At 38.1% G+C, this 25,443-nt stretch overlaps 2 protein-coding genes and 1 pseudogene across 2 annotated transcripts in view; all 3 read right to left on the reverse strand.

Annotated features, from left to right (window-relative positions):
* The window catches only part of LOC109029413 (phosphatidylinositol 3,4,5-trisphosphate 3-phosphatase TPTE2), a 150,982-nt gene that overhangs the window by 38,047 nt on the left and 87,492 nt on the right, over positions 1–25,443 (reverse strand). Inside the window, 6 exon segments of the mRNA XM_055359568.2 lie at positions 9,314–9,378; positions 10,112–10,175; positions 10,322–10,421; positions 12,087–12,206; positions 18,750–18,911; positions 20,393–20,443. Coding sequence (XP_055215543.1) covers positions 9,314–9,378; positions 10,112–10,175; positions 10,322–10,421; positions 12,087–12,206; positions 18,750–18,911; positions 20,393–20,443 — 562 coding nt within the window.
* Positions 3,205–3,571, reverse strand: LOC129526136 (cytochrome c-like). The gene has a single exon (XM_055359570.1). The coding sequence runs from the start codon at positions 3,569–3,571 to the stop codon at positions 3,251–3,253; it is 321 nt and encodes a 106-aa protein (XP_055215545.1). The 3' UTR covers positions 3,205–3,250.
* Positions 11,673–11,769, reverse strand: LOC129526517 (uncharacterized; annotated as a pseudogene).

Consider the following 25,443-nt stretch of genomic DNA (forward strand, 5'->3'; position numbering starts at 1 on the left):
CCTGGGTGAGATGTGGTTCAGACCCTTCTCTTCAAGGTCTTTAGGTATTTACAAATGTATTTTTATACAATTGCTGAAGTCTTGAGTCTCTGACTATATAGCAGTTATTTCTTGTGAACTATCTGCATGTATAAAAATGCTTCCCTGCCTGAGAATAAGGTAGAATCATTCCATCAATGGTCTCAATTCTTCAACTTTTCCTGAATCCAAGCCCTCACATTTCACCTCGTAGTGCCCTTTCTCTCTAATTTTGTGTTCCATTATGTGAGTTGATTTGGTCACTGGGATGCCACAAAGGAGAGGCTTGCAAAAGCATTTGTAAGATTCCACTCTAGCTCTTTCCTTTTGCCATGACCTTGAAACATACCCATCATATTCATCCTGATGGAGGATGAAGATAAGTTGAGTAGATAGGGGTCACCCAAGCCACCTAAGCTAAGGTAATTGTAGACCAGCTGATAAAGACATTTCAGGAAAGAAAACTACATATCCCTCATGAACACAGATGAAAAGTTCTAAATAAAATATTAGCAAAGAGAATCTAGTGATACATAAAAAATACATTAAGACCAAAAGGAGTTTATTCCAAAAATAAAAAAGGTTGGTTTAACATTTGAAAATCTCATTAATGGAATAACAGAAAAACATTTTGATTATCTTGATAGATGCAGAAAAAATATCTGATATATTCAACACCAATTCATGATTCAAAACTTTTAGCAAACTAGAAATAAAATGGACTGTCTTAATCTAGTAAAGAATGACTACAAAAGCCTATAGCAAACATCATTTCAAATAGTGAAGCATGAAATTCTTTCCACCTGGGTTTGGGAACAGGGCAAGGCTGCCTCCTCTTACCATTTCTATTCAATATTACCGTGAAAGTCCTAGATAATTCAATAAATAAAGAAAAAAGTATAAAAAGTGGGAAGAAAGTAGTAACTTTATATGATTGCATACATTTTAAAAATCCCAGGGAATCTACACATTCATTATTAAAATGAATATGTGAATTTATGAAGGATGCTAGATGTAAAGTCAACATACAAGGCCAGGTATGGTGGCTCACACCTTTAATCCCAGCACTTTGGGAGGCTGAGGTGGGAGGGTTGCTTGAATCCAGGAGTTCAAGACCAGCTTGGGTCAGTGAGACCAAAGAGACTCCTTCTCTACAAAAATTAATTTAAAAAATTAGCCAAGTGTGGTGATGCCTGCTTGTAGTCCCAGCTATGTGGGAGACTGAGGTGGGAGAAATGCTTGAGCCCAGGTGCCACTGCACTCCAGCCTGTGGTGACAGAGCAAGGCCCTGTCTTAAGACAAACAAATAAACAAAAGTCAATATACAAAAATTAGTTATGTTCCTACATACCAATAGCAAATATTTAGAAAATGAAGATCTTCAAATATCATTTAAAATAGCACAAAAACTTATCAACTACATAGAAATAAAACTAACAAAAGTTGTAAAACCTGTACACTGCAAACATTGCTAAAAGAAATCAAAGAAGACATTAGTAGAGAGATGTATTATGTTCATGAATTGGAAATCTCAATATTTTTACATGTCAATTCTCTCCAAATTAAGCTATGTAGTCAATGCCCAAGTCAAAATACTAACAGGGTGTGGGGGTGTGTTTGTGTGAGTTTGAGTGTGTGTGTGTGTGTGTATGTAAATTGCCAAGATGATTCTAAAATTTATATGGAAATTCAAAAAATCTAGGAGAGCCAAGATAGTTTTTAAACAAAGAAGTACAAAGTTGGAGGACTTATACACAAGTTCTCAAGAGTCACTATAAAGCCATAATAATTAAAACTATGGTCTGGACTTAAGTATAGACAGTCATAACGAAAGGACAAAAAGCCCAGAAACAGACCTATACGTATATGTTCACTTTATTTGCAATAAACGCACCTCTGCAATTCATTGGGGGAAATCATGCTCTTTACAATAAATGGTACAGGAGGAATTGAGAGCTATGTGAAAAACATGAAACTTGATACTTTATATCTTTACAACAATTAATTGGAGGTCAGTCATAGACCAATATATTGATAGAGGTGTTGGTTACATGCATATATACTCAGGTAAAATATCATCAAGATATATACATGAGTAGTGCAACCTACCATATGTGTTATACCTCAGTAAAAATGTGGTTATAGATTCATGCATATATAATGTATACGTACATCAGGGCATATGTATATACAGATAATTTACTTCAACTTTTATTTTAGGTTCAGTGGTACATGTGGAGGATGTGCAGGTGTGTTACACAGGTAAATGTGTCCCATGGTGGTTTGCTGCACAGATCATCCCATCCCTAGGTATTAAGCCCAGCATCCATTAGCTATTCTTCCTGATGCTCTCCTTCCCCCATCCCCTCCCTCCCCACAGGCCCCAGTGTGTGTTGTTCCCCATTGTGTGCCCATGTGTTCTCATTGTCAGCTCCCACATGTAAGTGAGAACATGCGGTGTTTGGTTTTCTGTTCCTGTGTTAGTTTGCTGAGGATATCAGCTTCCAGCTCCATCTATGTCCCTGGAAAGGATGTAATCGTGTTCCTTTTTATGGCTGCACAGTTTTCCATGGTATTTATGTATCACATTTTCTTTTTTTGTTGTTGTTTTTTTAAGTGTTAAATAATCTTTATTTGATATTACACATAAACCACACAAAATGCCTTTGAATAAGTAAAAGGAACCATCTTAAATACAAGGAATTCTAATTACATTGGCATAGTTAAGGCCAAAAATACAAAGTAGACATTGCTACCTTATCTTCAACCCTTGCCTTTAAGAGGCAAATAAACACAAAATACAGGTGAATCTTGCTTGGTTCTGAGACAGTGAAGGAATTTCCCCAGTATTTAAATATATTCACATAACCAGTCATATAAATCTAAATATAAACCAATATAAACATAAAACCAATCTTCAATAAGTTTTAAGATGGTACTCACCATCTTTGTGAAAAGTTGAACATTATTAACAAAGTCTAATCATATCTTTAGAAGGAGTAAACAGTGATAGCATTCACTGAATTGGAATTACTATTAATATTCAAAAACCAAACTTATTCATTTAACCACAAGCCCGTCTTAGTTTTAAATCAGGACTGCCCAAAAAATATTCTGACAGTCATTCATAATCTGAATTCTGGTGTATGAGATCTATTATATCATGGGACACATAAAAAAGTCATGAGACATTTCTGTTTTGTAATATAAGGTATAAGGCAGTGGCCAATTATTACTCACTAGTAACTTTTTTGAGATAAGCTATCAAGTCTGCCCTTTCTGCATTGTTCTTAATGCTGGCAAAGATCATTTTTGTTCCAGGAATGTACTTCCTGGGATTCTCAGGGCAATACTCTATCAGTGTATCCTCTCCCCAGGTGATGCCTTTGTTCTTATCGGTGTCTATGTAAGATAATCCAATGGCCTGACCTGTCTTCCACCTGAAGAGACCATGGAGATTAGGCCCAGTCTTTTGTTTGCCTCCCTTTTCCACGGTGTGGCACTGGGCACACTTCTGAACAAAAATTTTCTTGCCTTTCTCAGCATCACCCATATTTAATTCTCTCTTTCATCACTGGCACTACAAAGACTCCCGCTCAGAAGCCAGACATCCCGCTCTATGTACCACTTTTTCTTTATCCAATCTATCATCGACTGGCATTTAGGTTGATTCCATGTCTTTACTATTGTGAATACTGCTGCAATGAACATATGTGTGCATGCATGTATTTTTATAAGACAATGATTTATATTCCTTTGGGTATATACCCCATAATGGGATTGCTGGGTCTGATGGTATTTCTGCCTCTAGGTCTTTGAGGAATTGCCACACTGTCTTCCACATGGGTCGAACTAATTTACACACCCACCAACAGTGTAAAAGCATTCCTTTTTCTCCACAACCTTCCCAGCATCTGTTATTTTTTGGCTTTTTAATAATAGCCATTCTGACTGCCATGAGATGGTATCTCATTGTGGTTTTGTTTGCATTTCTTTAATGATCAGTGATGTTGAGATTTTTTTTCATATTTTTGTTGACTGCATGCATGTCTCTTTTGGGAAGTGTCTGTTCAGATCCTTTGCCCACTTTTTAATGGGGCTGTTTTTTTCTTGTAAATTTAAGTTCCTCATAGACTCTGAATGAGATATTGCCGGTGAAGCCTGAGAAACAGCAAAGATGGCAGCCAGCTCCTTCCTTTGGAAGCTTCATCCCAGGGGGATACTGACCTGTAGCCAGCCCACACATACCTGCAGGAGGTGGCTGGAGACCCCTGTTGGGCATTCTCACCCAGTCAGGAGGCATGGGATCAGGGACTCCTCCAAAGAAGCAGTCTGGCTGCTTTGGGGTAGAGCAGGTGTGCTGCATTGTGGGGGATCCTTCCTCCTCCGGACCACCTGTATTCTCCAAAGCCAGCAGGTTGGAGTGGCTGAGTTGACCAAACTGCAGAGATGGCAGCTGCCCCTCCCACCAGGAGCTCCATTTCAGGGAGAGATCAAAGCTCTGTCCATAGAACCGTTGCTGCAGTGGTTAAAGCCCCCACAGGGATTCCTGCCCAGTGAGGAGGAATGGATTGGGGTCCTGCTTAAAGAAGCAGTCTGGTCATGATCTGGCAAGCCAGCTGTGCTGTGTTGTGGGGAACTCTTCCTTGTCCAGATTGTCTGTATTCTCCATAGCTGGCAGGCTGGAGTGGCTGAGTCTATGAACAACAGTGATGCTGGCTGCCTCTCCCCACCTCCCCGGGAACTCAGACCCAGCTGAGGTGGATTCCAACCTGCTGCTGTTGGCAGGCTAGGATTCCAAGCCAGTGGGTCTTAACTTGTGAGGTGCCATGGAAATGGGGCCTGCAGAATGATGCTGCCTGGCTCCCTGGATTCAGCCCCCTTCCCAGAGATACATATGGACAGATTTCCCACTGTGCTGAAGATCCCAGGCTACAGTGTGTAAAACTCCTGGGTTTCTGTGTGTGCCTGAGCAGCTGATGTGCCCAGACTCCATACAGGTCTGTGTATCAGACCCACAGCCCTGGTGGCATGGGCTCACAAGGGGATCTCTTGATCCATGGCTTGCAAAGATCCATGAGAGAAGCATGGTTTCCTGGGCAGGACTGCACACTCACTGCTTCCCTTGGCTGGGAGTCGGGTTTCCTTTGGCTCCATGCCGCCCCCGGCTGGGCCATCGCACCCTCTGCCTGCTTGTCTTCATTCTCCATCGGTCGACCTGTTCATCCAGTCAGTCCCAATGTGAGAACCTGGTTATCTCAGTTGAAGGTGCTGAATTCCCTCGCCCCTTTTCATTCCTTTTTGTGAGCGCTGCAGACTGCAGCTGCTTCTAATTGGCCATCTTGCATCACTCTAAACATTTCTTTTTTAGCCCTAGTTCTTAATTCCTATAGCTCTTGGTTTATCACCAGTTTCTTGATAAAATAATCCATCCACGTTCTCTAGTCATGGGATGATGACTCAGGCCAGGGATCCAGGACATTTTCTGGGAAGTAGCTGAACTTGCAGGCCTGTCCTGTTCAGAACTGAGCTAACAAACTGCAGAGAGGTACTCCTTCCACCTCTCGGCAACTGATGCCAGCCCTCGATAGTTATATTTTTATTGAGGTATAATAAGTATTGTAAATTATATAAAATTAAACAATGATCCTTTCAGCTGGCATTTCACAGTAAACAGCATTATATGTTTGAAATTAATTTAGTCATCCACAGAGCCTAAAGCCATATGCCCTGACTATAATTTAGGATCTCAACCTAAGAATACACATTTTGGGTTATAGCATCCCCATCTTTCTTCCCTATGGTAGACTATCTAAAACTGCCACAATTCTTTATAGTTCCTTCCATCAAGAGTTGGAGTTTATTTTCTACTCCTTGAATCCAGACTGGTAGTGTAATTTGCATTGTCCAATAAAATGGGGTAGAAGTAATATATAATTTTGAGCCTGGGCCTGAAGAGGATTTGCATTGTTTTGTTGCCGCTCCTGGGACTCTTGCCTCTGCCATCATGTGAACAGGCCTGAAGTAGCCTACTGGAGAATGAGAGACCACATGGGGCCATTCAGCCAAGTCAAGTAATCTTCTTTTCTTTCATTTAAAAAATCTGTTTCCTTCATTCTTTAAAAATATTTTTAATTGACACATAATACTTGTTCATATTTATGAGGTAGAGAGGGATATCTCAATACTTGCATACAATGTGTAATGATCAAATCAGGATAGTCAGCATATCTATCACCTCAAATATTTATCATTCTTTGTGTTGGGAACACTCAACATCCTCTCTATTTAAAAATATACAATAAATTATTGTTAACTGTAGTCACCCTACAGCACTAAGAACACCAGAACTTTTTCCTATCTGTAAGCTTAAATCTCATATTTCTTTGTTGATTTTCTGTCTAGATGATCTGTCCAGTGGTAAGAGTGGGGTGTTAAAGGCCCCAACTGTTACTGCATTGGAGTCTATCTTTCCCTTTAGACCTAAAAATATTTGCCTTGTTTATCTGAGTGCTCTAGTGTTGGGTACATATATATTTACAATTATTATATCTTATTGCTAAGTTGATCTCTTTATTATTATAAAATGACCTTCTTTGTCTCTTCATACAGTTTGACTTAAAGTCTGTTTTTATCTGATAAATATGGCTACCTCTGCTCGCTTTTGATTTCTGTTTGCCAGGAATATTTTCTTCTATCCCTTCACTTCCAGTCTGTATGAACCTTTACAGGTGAAGTTAGTTTCTTGTAGGCAGCATACAGTTGGGTCTTTTTTTTTTTTTTTTTTTTTTAAATCTTGGCAGCCAACTCTATATCTTTTAATTGGGAATTTGATCTGTTTACATTACATTCAAGGTTACTATTAATAGATGAGGCTTTATCCTGTCATTTTGTTCATTTTTTTCTGGTTGTTTTGTATATCCTTTGTTCTTTTCTTCACCTATTTTTTTTTAATCTTTGTGGTTTGGTCATTTTCTGTAGCAACAAAGTTTGATTCCTTTCTCTTTCTCATGTGTATATCTGCACTACCAGTGAGTTTTATACTTTTGTGTGTTTTGACAACAGTAATCATCCTCTTGCTTCCAGATGTAGAACCACCTTAAGCAGTCCTTGAAAGGTCAGTCTAGTGGGAATGAATTCCTTCAGTTTTTGCTTGTCTAGGAAATACTTTATTTCTCCCTCATTTCTAGGGGATAGCTCTATTAGGTATAGTATTCTTGGTTGACAGTTTTTTTTTTTCCTTCAGTACTTTGAATATATCATCCCATCTTATTGTCTACTGACCTGTAAAGTTTCCACTGGGAAATCCACTGTTAATCAAATGGAGTTTCTCTTATATGTGACTTGATGCTTTTTTCTTGCTGTTTTTAACATTTCCTTTCTTTTTTTTAATTTTTTTGGATACAATCTTGCTCTGTCACCCAGGCTGTAGTGCAGTGGTGTGATCTTGGCCCACTGCAACCTCCACCTCCTGGGTTTAACCAATTCTCGTGATTTAGCCTCCCAAGTAACTGGAACTACAGGTTCACGCCACCACACCTAGCTATTTTTTTTTGTATTATTTGTAGAAATGTGGTTTCTTCATGTTGGCCATGCTCGCCTTGAACTCCTGGCCTCAAGTGATCCACCCTCCTCAGCCTCCCAAAGTGCTGGGATTACAGGTGTGAGCCACTGCACCTGACGAATATTCCCTCTTTTTGACTTTTGACAGTTTGACTACTATGCACCTCAGAGAAGATCTTTTTGGGTTGAATCTATTTGAGAACCTTCGAGCTTCCTAGATTTTGGCCATATCTCTCTCATGTCTGTTTTTAAAGCTCTTGATTGTATTTTTTTTTTTTCAGACAGGGTATCACTCTGCCACCCAGGCTGGAGTGCAGTGGCACAATCTTGGCTCACTGCAACCTCTACCTCCTGGATTCAAGCAATTCTCATGTCTCAGCCTCCCAAATAGCTTGGATGGCAAGCATGCACCACCAAACCCAACTAATTTTTGTATTTTTTAGAGACAGGATTTTGCCATGTTAATCAGGCTTGTCTTGAACTCCTGGCCTCAAGTGATCCACTGCCTTGGCCTCCCAAAGTGCTGGGATAACAGGTGTGAACCACTGCACCTGGACTCTTGATTGTATTTTTATTTTATTCCTTAAATTCTTCAGCTCCACAATCTCTGTCTGGTTTTTAATGACATATATATCCTTGTTGAATTTCCCATAAGATCATAAATTGTTTTTCTAATTTCATTGATTTGTCTATCTGTATTCTCTGTATCTCATAGTTTCCTTAAGATCATTATTCTGAATTCCTTCTTAGCCATTTGATATACTCTTTAAATTTAGGGTCTGTTAATGGGGAATTATTGTATTTCTTTGGAGGTGTAATGTTTCCTTGCTTTTCATGTTTCTTGTGGCCCTAAACTGATTTTTGCACATCTGGGGAAACTGTTGCCTCTTCCAATGTTAGGGAGCTTTCATAGAGAAATACTTTTTCCAATAGCTGTCTCCTATAGTGTTCATTGAGTAGGGTGCTTTGACTTTGGTTCTGGGTGGGTGCAGTAATATAGTCTTCAGGTGACTTTTTTGGCTGTAATCAGCATTCAGTGGTGTCTGTGACTGCCTCAGTGGCCTGATGGTGAGGGTTTGTGGAGACAGTGCTATGGCTTTTCTTGGTATGAGAGCCATCATTCAGATTAGTTCTCAGGCCTTAGGCATATGCATGCTAGCTGCAGTGGCTTTGCTAGCTGTGGGGTATTGCCAACAGCAATGTAGGCACCAGGTAGGCCAGTCCTCAGTGCCTTAGAAGTGCATGCAGCATATGGTGGCTCTGCTGGTGAAGGGGGTGGGGCTATTGGCAGCAGTGGGTGCCAGATGCGATGGGCCTTGGGCCTCGGGGGGGTGCACGTAGCATGCAGTGGCTCTGTCAGTTGAGGGTAGCCAAGTCATTTTAGACTAGCCAGTCCTCAGATGACCCAGTAGCTGCCCAAAGATACATGAATGAACTTAGCTGAGACAGGAAATCCTTTCTGCAAGCACCTGAATTGGACAGTTAAGCCCATACCAAATTCACAAACCATAGTATCATGAGCCAGATAAATAGTTGCTGTTATAAGCCAGTAAGTTTTGGGGTGGTTTGTAACCACTGGCACAATTGTAACTGGTATCAATCCATTATGATTTTTTTACTTGAAAGAGTACATTTTTAAAAGAATACTGCCATATCTGGGTCAATATTAAACTTATGACTACACAGTCTACATTCACTGAGAAATGAGTATTTGTCAGATAAAGACCCTTACCTCAATTGGATTTCTATAGAAAGACTGCCTTCCAGAAGATGGAAATGACATAGCAATAATACGTTCTGAAAGTCAAAATCATCACTATTACAAACATTATTATAGATTTCATATAACACAAAAAAAATTAATTTATACATGATCAGACTCCATTTTCACAGAAAAAAACTTTTAAAATTGAGGTTGACAGAAAAGAGCTAATACTCAGGATAATCAAATAACATATTAAATTATCCAACACAATGACCATTAAACTGGCATGGAGTTCTTAAGTCTCCACTAGTTCTAACTGTATGCCATGTACTTATGATGGCCTCAGTCTGAAGTTCCCCCTGTTCTTAGAATTTATTTCTTATCTTAAATACCAGAGAAAATCCAAGATTTCTGGGCACCAGTGATGGTGGCAACTCCCAAGGTGCTTTGCAGCCCTCTGACTCAGAAAACCTGAGATCTACAAAACACTGACCTCATTCTCTGGGGTTCTAGGATGAGAAGAGGTCTCTGTGGGATCCTTGGGACTCAGAAATAACTACTAGAGGTTAATAAATTGAAACTCAAATGGAGTCAACTGAAAATCCATTCAAGTTCCTATGCTGCAACTGAGTAGTCCTGAATTGAGAAGACATGCAGATCTTCCATTGCCAGGGCTAAACCACAAATATGTCACACTATCACAGTGGCATATATTCTCATGAATAAAGAATATTTTGAATGAATGTGTCTTAGATGAGGCAAAAAAATACAATTACAAGAAAAAGTGAAGTAATACAAGTAAATCAACAGTTAAGTGTCACAAACCTGTAATGTAAGTGAGGTCTAGGTCAAATCCATCCCTTGTGTATCGCCTTTTGTTTTCTGAAACCTGAGAGTTTAAAAGCATCATTAGTTTGTGAAACATTCATCAACATAAAAATAAAAAACATTATACAGTATAGATATCAACCCTTGCCAATGGGTCCCAAAACACAAAATATTTTTCTGAATCATAAGCATGTTTTGCCCACTTACCAGCCTTCTCATCAGCTTTTCAAGTTGTCTTTTTTGATGAAGCAGATGAAAAATTCTTATCAGAATAATAAGTCGTAGAAGTCGAACTAAATGTGTCCATCTAACAATAAATTTAAAAGATCCATTTTTGCTTCAGAAACAGAATTTTATCAATATAAACTATGTCTAGAGCAGCAGTTGTTAACCAGAGGCAATTTTCCCTCCTCTCCCCAATTACCTACCTGGGGGATATTTGGCAATGTCTGGAGGCATTTAGGTTTTCACAACTTGCATGTGTGCATGTGTGTTTGTGTCTGTGTGTTACTTACATCTAGTGAATAGAGGCCAGGAATTTTGCTAAACACCCTACAATTAATATAACTGCTTACCACCCTCTTATGACAATGATCTGGCCCAAAATGTTGGTAATGCTGAGGCTGAGAAATTCTGGTCTAGAGAAATAGTGATACGATAGACTCTTAGCATTTGTAAATTTAATTTTGGGATTTAAGACTAGCATTTTCAATTTTTCCACATCAAAACAAATCGATTATTCTTGTTCATCTTTGTTATTCCCATGAGTAACAGATGTTCACTACACTACAGCTGCTAATGCACATCAGGCAGGCAACAGATTGAGATACTTCCAAAGTGTGCTAGCTGGTATCTCTCCTGCCATCAGAACCACCAAAGCAGAGAACTGATGGTCTGGACTAGTGCTTCTCTGATTTGGGCACACGTCAATAAGAGCCACCTGGAAAAGCTTGTTAAGCTGCAGATTGCTGGGTCCCAGAGATACTGATTCAGTGGGTCCAGGGTGGGGCCTAAGGTATTTTTCTTCTTATATTTCTAGCAAGCTGTCAAGTGATGCTGAGGTTTCTAGTCAGAGGACCACATTGGCTGAGGTTATTTTCAAATAACTCCAAAAGCCAATCACTTAACATGCTTTTAGTTGGGGCCTGAGCTGTAGTCCAGGGAAGCTAGGGTACAAAAAGAAATCAGCTATTTGACCCATGAACAAGCTTAGGAAGCCACCATCTACATCCCAGTATACATTTGCTCTTTCATTTTCCTCATTGTCACAGTAAAAAAAGAAAAAGAGTCACCAGGGCCTCATACACTCTTTAGTTTCCTAATCCCTAACAGTTCTAACTTTGCCTAAGCTTTCTTTGTTTCTACCACAACTATACTGCAAAACTCTACTATTGTGTTGCTACATGTGTCATCTCCTAGTTTCTGTTCTGTTTGCTATTTTTTAGAAACTCATGATTGAAATCACTCAAATTTTGCATATGCTCAAATAAATTCCCTCTTGGCTGTAGGAAAAATCCAGACAGAACATTACGTGTAAGGGATTTGTAGTTGAAGCACAGAGGGGAATTGTTTTCAATATAAGTTTTTTTGATATAGCAGATATTAAACTGATAAGAATATTATACTTGATCTTAGCCAAAAGGCCAAAAAATGATACAAATGGGAATTTGATGAGAACTTCAAAATGTAGAGAAGTTAAAGTTAGTACAAGAGTAAAAGTCCTTCTTTGGGTACTGCCATCTTCTTTATTCCATTAATGGTACTTAGCGTGTATACGCTTCACTGGTCCCTAAATATCACAATCTTTTAGTTTCAAAGTATGTGGGAATTTACCCAAACATTTCATTTTAAAGCAATGTATTTGGTATAGAGTGAGAACATTTGAAGTTGAAAAGATTATATAGAATAAAAGCCACAGAAAATGCTAAAATTAATGAAAAACTTTAAGAGAGGTAAGTCTTATGTTTCATACCTGGGAATATTCCTAAGCAACTTAATGTCAAAAAAAATGTAAATGACATCAACCAGCAGAGGAATCACAATAATGGCAGTATCTAAAATGTTAAATAAGTCAGAAAAATACTGCTGTCTCCTGTAATATAAAACAAAAAAAAAGTTCATTTCCCTCTGCAAGAAGAGATAGGAATATTTAAAGACCACAAACTATTGACTCATCCCCATTAAGAATTCTACTAGCATGAATTATTTAAAATGTATTTTCTAGAGTAGACTAAGGGAAAAACATAACATTCATGGGAAGTTTTCAAACAATAAAATTATATTCATCATTTGACATTTATATGTGACTAAAACACCAACATGGCAATTCAAACATAATAAGAGATATAACTAAATGTGTAATAATCACCCTTATTGTGGACAATGGGGTATCTATCCCCTCAAGCATTTATCATTCATGTTACAAACAATCCAATTACACTCTTTCAGTCATTTAAAAATATACAATCAAGTTATTGTTGGCTATGGTCAATCTGTTGTGCTATCAAATAGTAGGCATTACTCATTCTATTTTTTTGTACCCATTAGCCATCCCCACCTCCCCACCCCCAAGCCCCTACTACCATTCCCAGCCTCTGATGATCATCCTTCTACTCTCTAGGTCTATGAATTCAATTGCTTTTTTTTTTTTTTTTAGAGCCCCATAATAAGTGAGAACATGTGATGTTTATCCTTCTGTGCCTGGCTTATTTCACTTAACAAACATAGTGATCTCTAGTTCCATCCATGTTGTTCCAAATGACAGGATCTCTTTTTTTTGAGATGGAGTTTCACTCAGCTTCCCAGGCTGGAGTGCAACGGCGTGATCTCGGCTCACTGCAACCTCCACCTCCCAGGTTCAAGCGATTCTCCTGCCTCAGCCTCACGAGTAGCTGGGATTACAGGCGCCCGACACCACACCCAGCTAATTTTTGTATTTCTAGTAGAGATGGGGTTTCTCCATGTTGGTCAGGCTAGTCTCAAACTCCCAACTTCAGGTGATCTGCCCACCTCAGCCTCCCAAAGTGCTGGGATTACAGGCATGAGCCAGTGCACTTGGCCAGGATCTTATTGTTTTTTTATGGCTAAATAATACTCTCTTGTGTATATGTACTATATTTTCTTTATCCATTCATCTGTTGATGGACACTTAGGCTGCTTCCAAATCTTAGCCATTATGAACAGTGCTGCAACAAACAGGGAATGCAGATATCTCTTCTATATACTGATTTCCTTTCTTGTGGGTATCTACCCAGCAGTGGGATTGCTGGATCATATGGTAGTTCTATTTTTAGTTTTTTGAGGAACCTGCAAACTGTTCTCCAATTGATTCTACTAATTTACATTTCCATGAACAGTGTATGAGGGTTCTCTTATCTTCACATCTTTGGCAGGATTTCTTATTGCCTGACTTTTGGATATAAACCATTTTAGCTGGGGTGAGATGATATCTCATGGTAGTTTTCTACACTGTGAATTTCTCTAATGATCAATGATGTTAAGCATCTCTTGATATGCCTGTTTACCATCTGTATGTTTTCTTCTGAGAAATGCCTATTCAAATCTTATGCTCATTTAAAAAATTAGATTAGATTTTTTCCTAGAGAGTTGTTTGAGCTCCTTACATATTCTGGTTATTAATCCCTTTTCAGATGGGTAGTTTGCAAATATTTTCTCCCATTCTGTGGGCTGTCTCTTCACTTTGCTAATTGTTTCTTCTGCTACGAAGCAGTTTTTTAACTTGATGTGATCCCATTTGCCCATTTTTGCTTTGGTTGCCTGTGCTTGTCAGGTATAGCCCAAGTAATTTTTGCTCAGACCAATGTCCTGGAGATTCTTCCCAATGTTCTCTTGTAGTATAGTAGTTTCATTGAGGTCTTAGATTTAAGTCTTTAATCCATGTTGATTTGATTTTTGTATACGGTGAGAGGTAGGGGTCTAGGTGCATTCTTCTGTATGTGTATATCCAGTTTTCCCAGAACCGTTTGTTGAAGAGACGTCTTTTGTTCAATGTATGTTCTTGGCACATTTATTAAAAATGAGTTCACTGTAAGTGTGTGTGGATTTGTTTCTGGGTTCTCTATTCTGTTCCAGTGGTCTATGTGTCTGTTTTTATGCCAGTGCCATGGTGTTGTGGTTATATAGTTCTGTAGTATAATTTGAAGTCAGGTAATGTGATTCCTCCAGCTTTGTTCTTTTTGCTTAGAATAGTTTTGGCTATTCTGGGTCTTCTGTGGCTCCATATAAATTTTAAGATTGTTTCTTCTATTTCTGTGAAGAATGTCATTCATATTTTGACAAGGAGTGCATTGAATCTGTAAATTGCTTTGGATAGTATGGACATTTTAACAATATTGATTCTCCCAATCCATGAAATGGAATCTCTTTCCATTTCTTGGTGTCCTCTTCGATTTCTTTCATCAGTGTTTTATCATTTTCATTATAAAGATCTTACACTTCTTTGGTTAGGTTAATTTCTAGGTATTTAATTTTATTTGTGGCTATTGCATATAGGACCACTTTTTAAATGTCCTTTCCAAATGGTTCACAGTTGACATATAGAAATGCTACTGATTTTTGTATATTGATTTTGTATCCTGCAACTTTACTGAATTTATCAGTTCTAATAGTTTTCTTTGTGGAGTCTTTAGTATTTTCCAAATAAAATGTATCATCTGCAAACACAAGGATAATTTTACTTCTTCCATCCCAATTTGGATTTCTTTTTTTATTCCCTTTCTTTCTCTTCTATAATGGCTCTAGCTAGGACTTCCGGTACTATGTTGAACAACAGTGGTAAAAGTGGGCATCCTCATTGTGTTCTAGATCACAGAGAAAAGCTTTTCATTTTTTCCCCATTCAGTACGGTACTGACTGTGGGTCTGTCATATATGGTTTTTATTATGTTTAGGAGTTTTATTTCTATACCCAGTTTTTTTAGGGTGTTTACTATGAAGGGATGTTGAATTTTATCAAATGCATTTTTGGCATCAACTGAAATGATCTTATGGTTTTTATCCTTTATTGTGTGGATATAATGTATCACATTGATTGATTTGCAAATGTTGAACCATCCTTGCATCCCAGAGACACATCCCACTTGTCATGATGAATGATCTTTCCCATATATTGTTGAATTCAGTTTTCTAGTATCTTGTTGAGGCTTTTTGCATCAATATTTATCAGATATATTAGCATGTTTTTGGTTTTGGTTTTGGTTTTTGGGTTTTTTCATTTGTTTGTTTTATTTTTATTTTTATTTTTTTTGAGACTGAGTCTCACTCTGTCACCCAGGCTGGAGTGCAGTGGTGTGATCTCAGCTCACTGCAACCTCTGCCTCCCAGGTTCAAGTGATTCTCCTGCCTCGGCCTCATGAGTAGCTGAAATTACAGGTGCCCAGCACCACACCCAGCTAATTTTTGTATTTTTAGTACCGACGGGGTTTCACCATATTGGCCAGGCTGGTCTTGAACTCCTGACCTCCAGTAAACCACCCGCCTCTGCCTCCCAAAGTGCTGGGATTATAGAAGTGAGCCACCACTTCCAGCCTACATGTGTCTTTATGGGAGAAGAGTATTTCCTGTAGGCAACAGATCAATGGATCTTTTTATTTTATTTATTTATTTATTTATTTATTTTTGAGATGGAGTCTTGCTCTGTCACCAGGCTGGAGTGCAGTGGCACCATCTCAGCTCACTGCAACCTCTGCCTCCCGGGTTCAAGTGATTCTCCTGCCTCAGCCTCCTGAGTAGCTGGGACTACAGGTGCGCATCACCACACCCTGCTAATTTTTGTATTTTTAGTAGAGACAGGGTTTCACCATGTTTGCCAGGATGGTCTCTAGCTCTTGACCTCATTATCTGCCTGCCTTGGCCTCCCAAACTGCTGGGATTACAGGCGTGAACCACCACACCTGGATGTGTCTTGTTCTTTCATCCATTCATCCACTCTGTCTTTTGATTGAAAAGTTTAGTCTGCTGACACTCAATGTTATTATTGATAAGTAAGGACTCACTCCTGCTATTTTGTTATTTGTTTTCTGGTTGTTTTGGGGTCTTCTCTTCCTTCTTTCCTTCCTGTCTTCCATTAGTGAAGGTAATTTTCTCTGGTGATATGATTTAGTTTCTTGTTTTTTATTTTTCATGTATCCATTGTTATGTTTTTTGGTTTGAGGTTACCATGAGGCTTGTAAATACTATCTTATAATCCATTATTTTAAGCTTATAACAGTTTTCATAAACAAATAAGTAAAAAGGAAACTAATAAAAACCCTACAACTTAAATTTGTCTCGCTATTATTTAACTTTTTGTTATTTCTATTTATATCTTATTATACCATCTATGTCTTGAAAAGTTGTAGTTAATATTTTTGATTGGCTCATAGTTTAGTCTCTCTACTTAGAATAAGAGTAGTTTATACATCATAGTTACAATGTTATAACATTCTGCATTTTTCTGTATACCTACTATTACCAGTGAGTTTTATACCTTCAGGTTGTTACTTATTGCTCATTAATGTCCTTATCTTTCTGATTGAAATACTCCCTTTAGCATTTCTTCTAGGACAGGTCTGGTGTTGACAAAATCCCTCAGCTTTTGTGTGGAAAAGTCTTTATTTCCCCTTCACTTTGAAGGATATTTTCACTGGATACACTGTTCTAGGGTAAATGTTTTTTTCCTTCAGCACTTTCAATATGTCATGCCACTCTCTCCTGGCCTGAAACGTTTCTACTAAAGAGTCTGCTGCCAGATATATTGTAGCTCCATCGTATATTATTGGTTTCTTTTCTCTTGCTGCTTTTAAGATCCTTTCTTTATCCTTGATCTTTGGGACTGTGATTATTAAATTCCTTGAGGTAGTCTTGTTTGAGTTACATCTGCTCGGTGTTTTATAACTGTCTTGTACTTGGATATTGATATCTTTCTGTAGGTTTGGGACGTTCTGTTACTATCCCTTTGAATAAACTTTCTACACTCCCCACCTCCTCTTTAAGGCCAATACCACTTAGATTTGTCCTTTTGAGGCTATTTTCTAGATCCTGTAGGCAGGCGTCATTGTTTTTTATTCTTTCCTTTGTCTCCTCTATGTATTTTGAAATAGCCTGTCTTCAAGCTCATTAATTCTTTCTTCTGGTTTATCAATTCTGCTATTAAAAGACTCTAATGCATTCTTTGGTGTGCCAATTACATTTTTTGGCTCCAGAATTTCCGCTTGATTCTTTTAAATTATTTCAATTTCTTTGTTAAACTTATCTAATAGAATTATGAATTCCTTCTCTGTCTTATCTTGAATTTCTTTGAGTTCCCTCAACACAGCTATTTTGATTCCTTTGTCTAAAAGGTCACATATATCTGTTTCTACAGGATTGGCCCCTGGTGTCTTATTTAGTTCATTTGGTGAGGTCATGTTTTCCTGGATAGTGTTGATGCTAGCAGATGTTCTTTGGTGTCTGGGCATTGAAGAGTTAGGTATTTATTGTAGTTTTCACTGTATTTATTGTAGTTTTCACTGTATTTATTGTAGTTTTCACTGTCAGGGCTTGTTTGTACCCATCTTTCTTGGGAAGGCTTTCCAGATATTTGAAAGAACTTGGATATTGTGATCTAAGCTCTATCTGCTCTAGGGGGCACCCCAAGCCTCCTAAACTCTGTGGTTCTTGCAGACTCATAGTGGAACTGCCTTAATGGTCTTGGACAAGATCCAGGATAATTCTCTGCATTACCAAAAGGAGACTCTTGTTTTCTTCCCTTACTTTCTCCCAAACAAAGAGTCTCTCTCTCTCTGTTCTGAGGCACCTAAAGCTTGGGGTTGAGTGACACAAGCACCCCTGTGGCCACCAATACTGTGACTGCATTGGGTCAGACCTGAGGCCAGCACAGCACTGGGTCTTGCCCAAGACCTGCTGTAACCACTCCTTAGCTATTGCAGAAGTTTGCTGAAGGCCCTGGGGCTCTACAGTCATCACATGGTAAAAACAGCCAGGCCTGTGTCCTTCCCTTCAGGATGGCAAGTTGTCCTAGCCTCCAGGTGGATCCAAAGGTGCTGTCTGGGAATCAGGGCCTAGATCAAAAACTTTAAAAGTCTACCTAGTGTTTTATTGTGCTACGGCTGAGCTGTCACTCAGACCACAAGATGCAGTCCCTCCCACTCTTTCCACCCCTGTCCAAAGGCAGAGGAGCATCAATCCATGGCCACCTCAAACACAGGCCATGGGGAGTACTGCCAGACTACCACCAATGTTCTCATAAGGCCCAAAGGCTCTTAAGTCAGTTTGTGGTGAATGCTCCTGTTAATTATTTTAAAATGCTTCTTTTTTTTTTTTTTTTTTTTTTTTTTGAGATGGAGTCTCGCCCTGTCACCCAGGCTAGAGTGCAATGGCGTGATCTCAGCTCAGTGCAACTTCTGCCTCCCAGGTTCAAACGATTCTCCTGCCTCAGCCTCCCAAGCAGCTGGGATTACAGGCAACCACCACCACGCCCAGCTAATTTTTGTATTTTTAATAGAGACGGGGTTTCACCATGTTGGCCAGGATTGTCTTGAACTCCTGACCTTGGGATCCTCCCACCTCAGCCTCCCAAAGTGCTTCTTATAAAAGTACAAAATAGCTTAATGCATTATAAAAATAATCAAACTTACCCTTCTACAAATACTCGAAGAAGAACATCCATGAGAAAAAATAAGCCAATAGCTAGAGAAATAGAACGATACTCCAAAGGAATATAAAGTTTGCTGTCAGTGAAAATTAGGTCGGCAAGGAGGAGAGTGACATCCAGTAAGACCAGGAAAACTCCAAATATTCTAAAATAAATAAATAAATAAATAAATGCAAAGATAAAGGGGCGTTTGTCCTTATAGCTATACTATATTTAGGCCACTGATCGGGTACCAAAATGTTATTATTTAGTATTAAGTTGCCCAGTGGCAGAAAAACTGTAATGCCTTAGAATATCAGAAAAATCACTGTTTTCACCCAATAGAAGCAGTTCTTAATAAACAAAATTCTCACCAAACCACTTCACAAGATATTATCATGCCCTTTTACAGTAGACACATCAGACCAACACCTCAAGACAGAAAAGTAAAACTGAATTAAAATCACCTGTGTCTGTTTGCAAACTCTTCTAAAAATTTGAGAATTTCCTAAGAAGTTTATGCCAATTTCTCATAAAAAATAAACCCTCATTAATCTGGATAATTCTAAAGAATTAATTAATAAAAACCAAATGAAAGCGTGAGTAACATAAGCTCTTAAAAGACCAAGATTTTTCATCAGTGACATTTTCAACAAGTCCATGATTCCATATTTATGGGTGCTTCTAGCATAGTGATGGGCACATGAGTCTTGAACTCTAAAGTACCTTCTGCCACTTGCTGTTACATATTCTAAATACATTCTCCATAAATTGATTAGACTATATGCCTAATCCATGAAGATGAATTAGTCTTTGAAGTACTTTTTTAAAAATTTGCAGCTCAAATTCAAATATTATTAATTCAAAAGGAAACAATTATATTGCATAAATCTATATCATAGTATGAAATCTTACTCTTATGTAGAGAAGAGTCTAAGTAAATTGTTTCCAGAATTAAAGAGTAATTCCAGACGTATAAGGTACTTAATAAAACACTTTACTAATAATTATAGAATTTTAACATTTGATTTTCATTAACGTTACTTTTGCAGATGGAAGAAAAACAATATTAATATGTTACTATTAATTTTAGGCAAAAGCCATTTATTTGCAATTCTTAATGTCCAGCTTAAACCTAAATTCCATGATAAATTAGATTACATTAGATGGGGCACATGGCTACTTAGCAACTGATGGACAGTGGAAATGCTTTTTTGTTATTTGATTTCAGTGTTTCTCATTGAAGTATTAAGTCTCATATATATATGTATGTATAGATGCATATGAGACTCATATATTTTTTTTTCTTTTTTTTTTTTACATGGAGTCTTGCTGTGTTGCCAAGGCTGCAGTGCAATGGTGCAATTTAAGCTCACTGCAACCTATGCCTCCTCGGTTCAAGCGATTCTTCTGCCTCAGCCTCCTGAGTAGCTGGGATTACAGGCACCTGCCATTATGCTTGGCTAATTTTTGTATTTTTAGTAGAGATGGGGTTTCACCATGTTACCCAGGCTGGTCTTGAACTTCTGACTTCATGTGATCTGCCTGCCTCAGCCTCCCAGAGTGCTGGGATTACAGGCGTGAGCCACTGCACCCAGCCAAATCTCAGATATATTTAATACATGGTGTTTTCTATGTCTCACATACCCAAATGCAAAGGATGATACAATTGAATGCACAATTTTCTTAATCTTGCTGCTGCAAAAAGAAGTAAAAATAAAATTAACCAGATTTCTTCTTATATTGTAAATTTAACCAAAAAACAAAGGCCTTTATAAATATAATTTTAAAAGAAAATTATTCAGAAGTTGTATAACAAAATGCTTTTTACTAATAGCTAAAATTTTATTCTTCCTGCTCCATGAGTATTTTACTTGTTTACTATGCTATCCAGAAGACAGTAAACTTTGGATGTTTAGTAACATTTCCATTGCATGCAAAGCCCCAACCCCAACTTTATGGCAATACTAAACTTAAACTTGTGGTCATCAACTCAAGGAGTATAGCATGAAGACAGAAAAGGTTGGTAGAAGAGAACTGTATTTTAATGCCAGCCTGGGCAAATCATCAAACTTTGGCCAGATCTCAGTTTCCACTGCAATAAAATAAGGTGTTTCAGGAATGAGCATAGGGAGAGTAAATGATGCTCTTGTCATCTCCTCAAACTAGACACCTAGTGAACAGATACACATTAGCAAGAGTCGCATATGAGGTTGCAAATGAACTTCAGAGGTAAGACATTTTAGTAAGATATACTTCAAAGGACAAACACCCGAAAGACTGGGCTCCTTCCATTAATCAAAGGAAGGAGAACCTGTTTGATAGAGCCTCCAATAATGCCTCATTTTACCTTATGGCTGGAGACAAGGTAGCTGATGAGGAACAATTTTTTCTGTCCTACTGAAGCCTCCTGTGTTGGAGGCTCTTCAGGAGGAGAAGCCTCCAACACATGAGGCTTCAGTAGGAGAAGTCTTCAGGAAGTTTCTGTCATACTGAAGCCTCCAACACAGGACTCAAATTCCACCCCAAGAGCCATGAATCCTAAGACAATGCTCACAGCCTGTGCCTAAGACTGGAGAACAAAGATGGCAGATACTGAGCAGAACTGGGGCACTGACAATTGGCCTTTGACATGAACAGACATTTCTCAAAAGAAGACATGCATGTGGCCAACAAGCATACAAAGAAAAGCTCAATATCACAGATTAGAGAAATGCAAATCAAAACCACAATGAGATACCATTTCACACCAGTCAGAATGGCTATTACTAAAAAGTCAAAAAGTAACAGATGCAGGCAAGGTTGCAGAGAAAAGGGAACACTTATACATTGTTGGTGGGAGTGTAAATTAGTTCAACCACTGTAAAAAGCAGTATAGCAATACCTTGAAGAGCTAAAAGCAGAACTATTTGACTGAGCAATCCCATTACTGAGTAGATACCCAGAGGAATATAAATCATTCTACTATGAAGATACATGCATATGAATGTTCACTGCAGCACTATTTACAACAGCAAAGACATGGAATCAACCTAGGTACCCATCAATGACAGACTGGATAAAGAAAATGTGGTACATATATACCATGGAATACTATGCAGCCATAAAAAAAGAATGAGATCATGTATTTTGTGGGAACATGGATGGATCTGGAGGCTCTTATCCTTAGCAAACTAGTTCAGAAACAGAAAACCAAATACTGAATGTTCTCACCTATCAGTGGTAGCTAAATCATAAGGACTTATGAACACAAAGAAGGAAATAGACACTGGGGTCTACTTAAGTGGGGAGGGTAGGAGGAGAGAGAGGAGCAGAAAAGATAACTATTTGAGTACTGAGTTTAATACCTGGATGATGAAATAATATGTTAAAAAAAAAAACCTCCCTGACACAAGTTTACCTACATAACAAACCCCACGTGTACCTCCAAACCTAAAATAAAAGTTAAAAAAAACAAAATTGGCCTTTGATGAATGATGTTAGGTTAACCTGAGATAAAGGAAATCCCCAATCCGTCTAATCTTCCCCTCTCCACCTGGACCCACCACCTCTGCCCAGGCTTGGAGAGTTAAGGCTGATGTAGATGGAGGATCAATTGGCCAAAAGAGGTGAATTCTCTCCTCAAGTTGCCATGCCTTTACTACAAGAACCTCTGATCCCACACAGTCTACTGGATCTCCAGGTATCAAGGAAATGTCATAAATCTGAACTCACTTGACAATGTCACCATACAGAACCAAGTCTGACAGATTATGAAGGCATGAAGAAGTGGCTTGGGTGGCTTTAGCCCCTTAATCTGTTTCAGTGTTCCCTGAAACTATACCAAGTAAATACACAATTGAGACTTTTTTGGTTAAAAAAAGTGTACTATGTAAATGCAGCTTCAAGCAGTTATGTGCAGAGTTTGCAGGGAAATAACTATGACTCAGTAAATCCATATCCAGGAAAAGTACTGTTCACACTCGGGAGCAACAGACAGACACTCCAACATGAAGCAACACGAAGCATAGCCTCCATGTACCTTTCCTAAAAATAATTACTCAAAGTGCTTGAGTCAGCTAAGCAATGAATCAAAATGAAGAACACAGAAATAAGGAAGATGACTTACAGAGAAAAGATGGTAAATAATATAAACTCAAAATTAGGTAAGTCTAAATAATAATTGTTAATGTAGCATAAAAATGTAGCAGGTGAACAAAAGCAATGGCAACAAAAGCCAAAATTGACAAACAGGATCTAATTAAACTAAAGCGCTTCTGCACAGCAAAAGAAACTACCATCAGAGTGGACAGGCAACCTACAAAATGGGAGAAAATTTTTGCAATCTACTCATCTGACAAAGGGCTAATATCCAGAATCTACAAAGAACTCAAACAAATTTACAAGAAAAAAACAAACAACCCCATCAAAAAGCAGGAGAAGGATATGAACAGACACTTCTCAAAAGAAGACATTTATGCAGCCAACAGACACATGAAAAAATGCTCACCATCACTGGCCATCAGAGAAATGCAAATCAAAACCACAATGACATACCATCTCACACCAGTTAGAATGGTGATCATTAAAAAGTCAAGAAACAACAGGTGCTGGAGAGGATGTGGAGAAATTGAACACTTTTACACTGTTGGTGGGACTGTAAACAAGTTCAACCATTGTGGAAGACAGTGTGGTGATTCCTCAAGGATCTAAAACTAGAAATACCATTTGACCCAGCCATCCCATTACTGGGTATATACCCAAAGGATTATAAATCATGCTGCTATAAAGACACATGCACATGTATGTTTATTGTGGCACTATTCACAATAGCAAAGACTTGGAACCAACCCAAATGTCCAACAATGATAGACTGGATTAAGAAAATGTGGCACATATGCAGCCATAAAAAAGGATGAGTTCATGTCTTTTGTAGGGACATGGATGAAGCTGGAAACCATCATTCTCAGCAAACTATCGCAAGGTCAGAAAACCAAACACTGCATGTTCTCACTCATAGGTGGGAATTGAACAATGAGAACCCTTGGACACAGGAAGGGGAACATCACACAACGGGGCCTGTCATGGGGTGGGGGGATTGGGGAGGGATAGCATTAGGAGATACACCTAATGTAAATGACGAATTAATGGGTACAGCACACCAACATGGCACATGCATAAATATGTAACAAACCTGCACATTGTGCACATGTACCCTAGAACTTAAAGTATAATAATAAAAAAAGTAGCAGGTGAAAATGTAAATAAATGATTCTAAAAGTAAAGATAAATAATATAAAATCATGAATAATAGTATTGATTTGAATTTTTAGGCATTCTTACACTAGGATTCAAGGTGTGGAAGAAGATAGAAGTAAAGGCAGGTTGCATTTCTTATCTTTCACAGGTACATCTCGATATTGATGGAAAAAATGGTATAATTATGTTTTCTAAGCATTTAAATATAAACATTGATAGACTAGAAATGGGCTTCTGACTTGCATATCAATAAAATTGCAAGGGATAAAAACAAATCAATTAATAGCAAAATATAGACAAATTTACAAAGAAAATATCAAAGTATTTTTAATAAAGAAAAAGATGATAAATAAAACCAAACATACCAGAAATCATAAATACAAACATATTACTCTCATATTGCATATTGAGAAATACTCTCAGATAACTTTGAAATTAAAGGCATTACATGCTATACACGAGAGACAAAAACTAAATTTAAATGACAATTCAAAAATAAAGAGATAGAAGCCAGGCGCGGTGGCTCACGCCTGTAATCCCAGCACTTTGGGTGGCCAAGGTGGGCGGATCATGAGGTCAAGAGATCGAGACCATCCTGGCCAACATGGTGAAACTCCATCTCTACTAAAAATACAAAAAATTAGCTGGGCGTGGTGGTGCGTGACTGTAGTCCCAGCTACTCAGGAGGCTGAGGCAGGAGAATCGCTTGAACCTGGGAGGCGGAGGTTGCAGTGAGCTGAGTGGTGTCACTGCACTCCAGCCTGGTGACAGAGCGAGACTCCGGCTCAAAAAAAAAAAAAAAAAAGAGATAGAAAAAGATATGAGATACTAAACCTTAAAACACTAAAAGTTCCAATATTAATATCAAAGTTGAATTAAAAGCACAAATATTAACTATGAACATGACTCATTTTTTATCAATAGAAGGTGGAAGCTACATGACACTAACAAGACCATGTTTAATGAAATGGGATTTGTATTGAAGGCAGGTGCTATCTCTCCCACTGGACACATTTTTCTCTGGTACAGACTCTGAGGGTAGGGAGGTGGCCATGATGTAAAGCACGAAAAACACTGTAGTGACTCTGGTCTTCCTGCTCACTCTAGATCACTAAAACAGGGTAAGGACAATATAGGGGGATGACATTTTCATGCTGAGAAAACTATGAGTCACTTAGGAGAAAAGTAAATTTCTACACTTTATACCTTAAGACAAAGTAAATTCAGGGCAGATATTTTATTTAAATGAAGAAAATAAATTCAAAACAGAAATTTTGGTGAATATATTTAAAATCTTGGGGTAAGAAGGACTTTCTGAGAATAACATTAAAGGCAAAATCACAAAGAAAGGAACAGATACATTTAATTACATGAGGATTAAATGCTTTTATATAGTGAAAAGCAAGACAACCTGGGAGAAATTGCTTATATTACATAAAATAGAAAAAGGATCAATAGAT

The sequence above is a fragment of the Gorilla gorilla genome, chromosome 14, assembly GCF_029281585.2.
Source record: "Gorilla gorilla gorilla isolate KB3781 chromosome 14, NHGRI_mGorGor1-v2.1_pri, whole genome shotgun sequence".
In the NCBI taxonomy this organism is placed as follows: domain Eukaryota; kingdom Metazoa; phylum Chordata; class Mammalia; order Primates; family Hominidae; genus Gorilla; species Gorilla gorilla.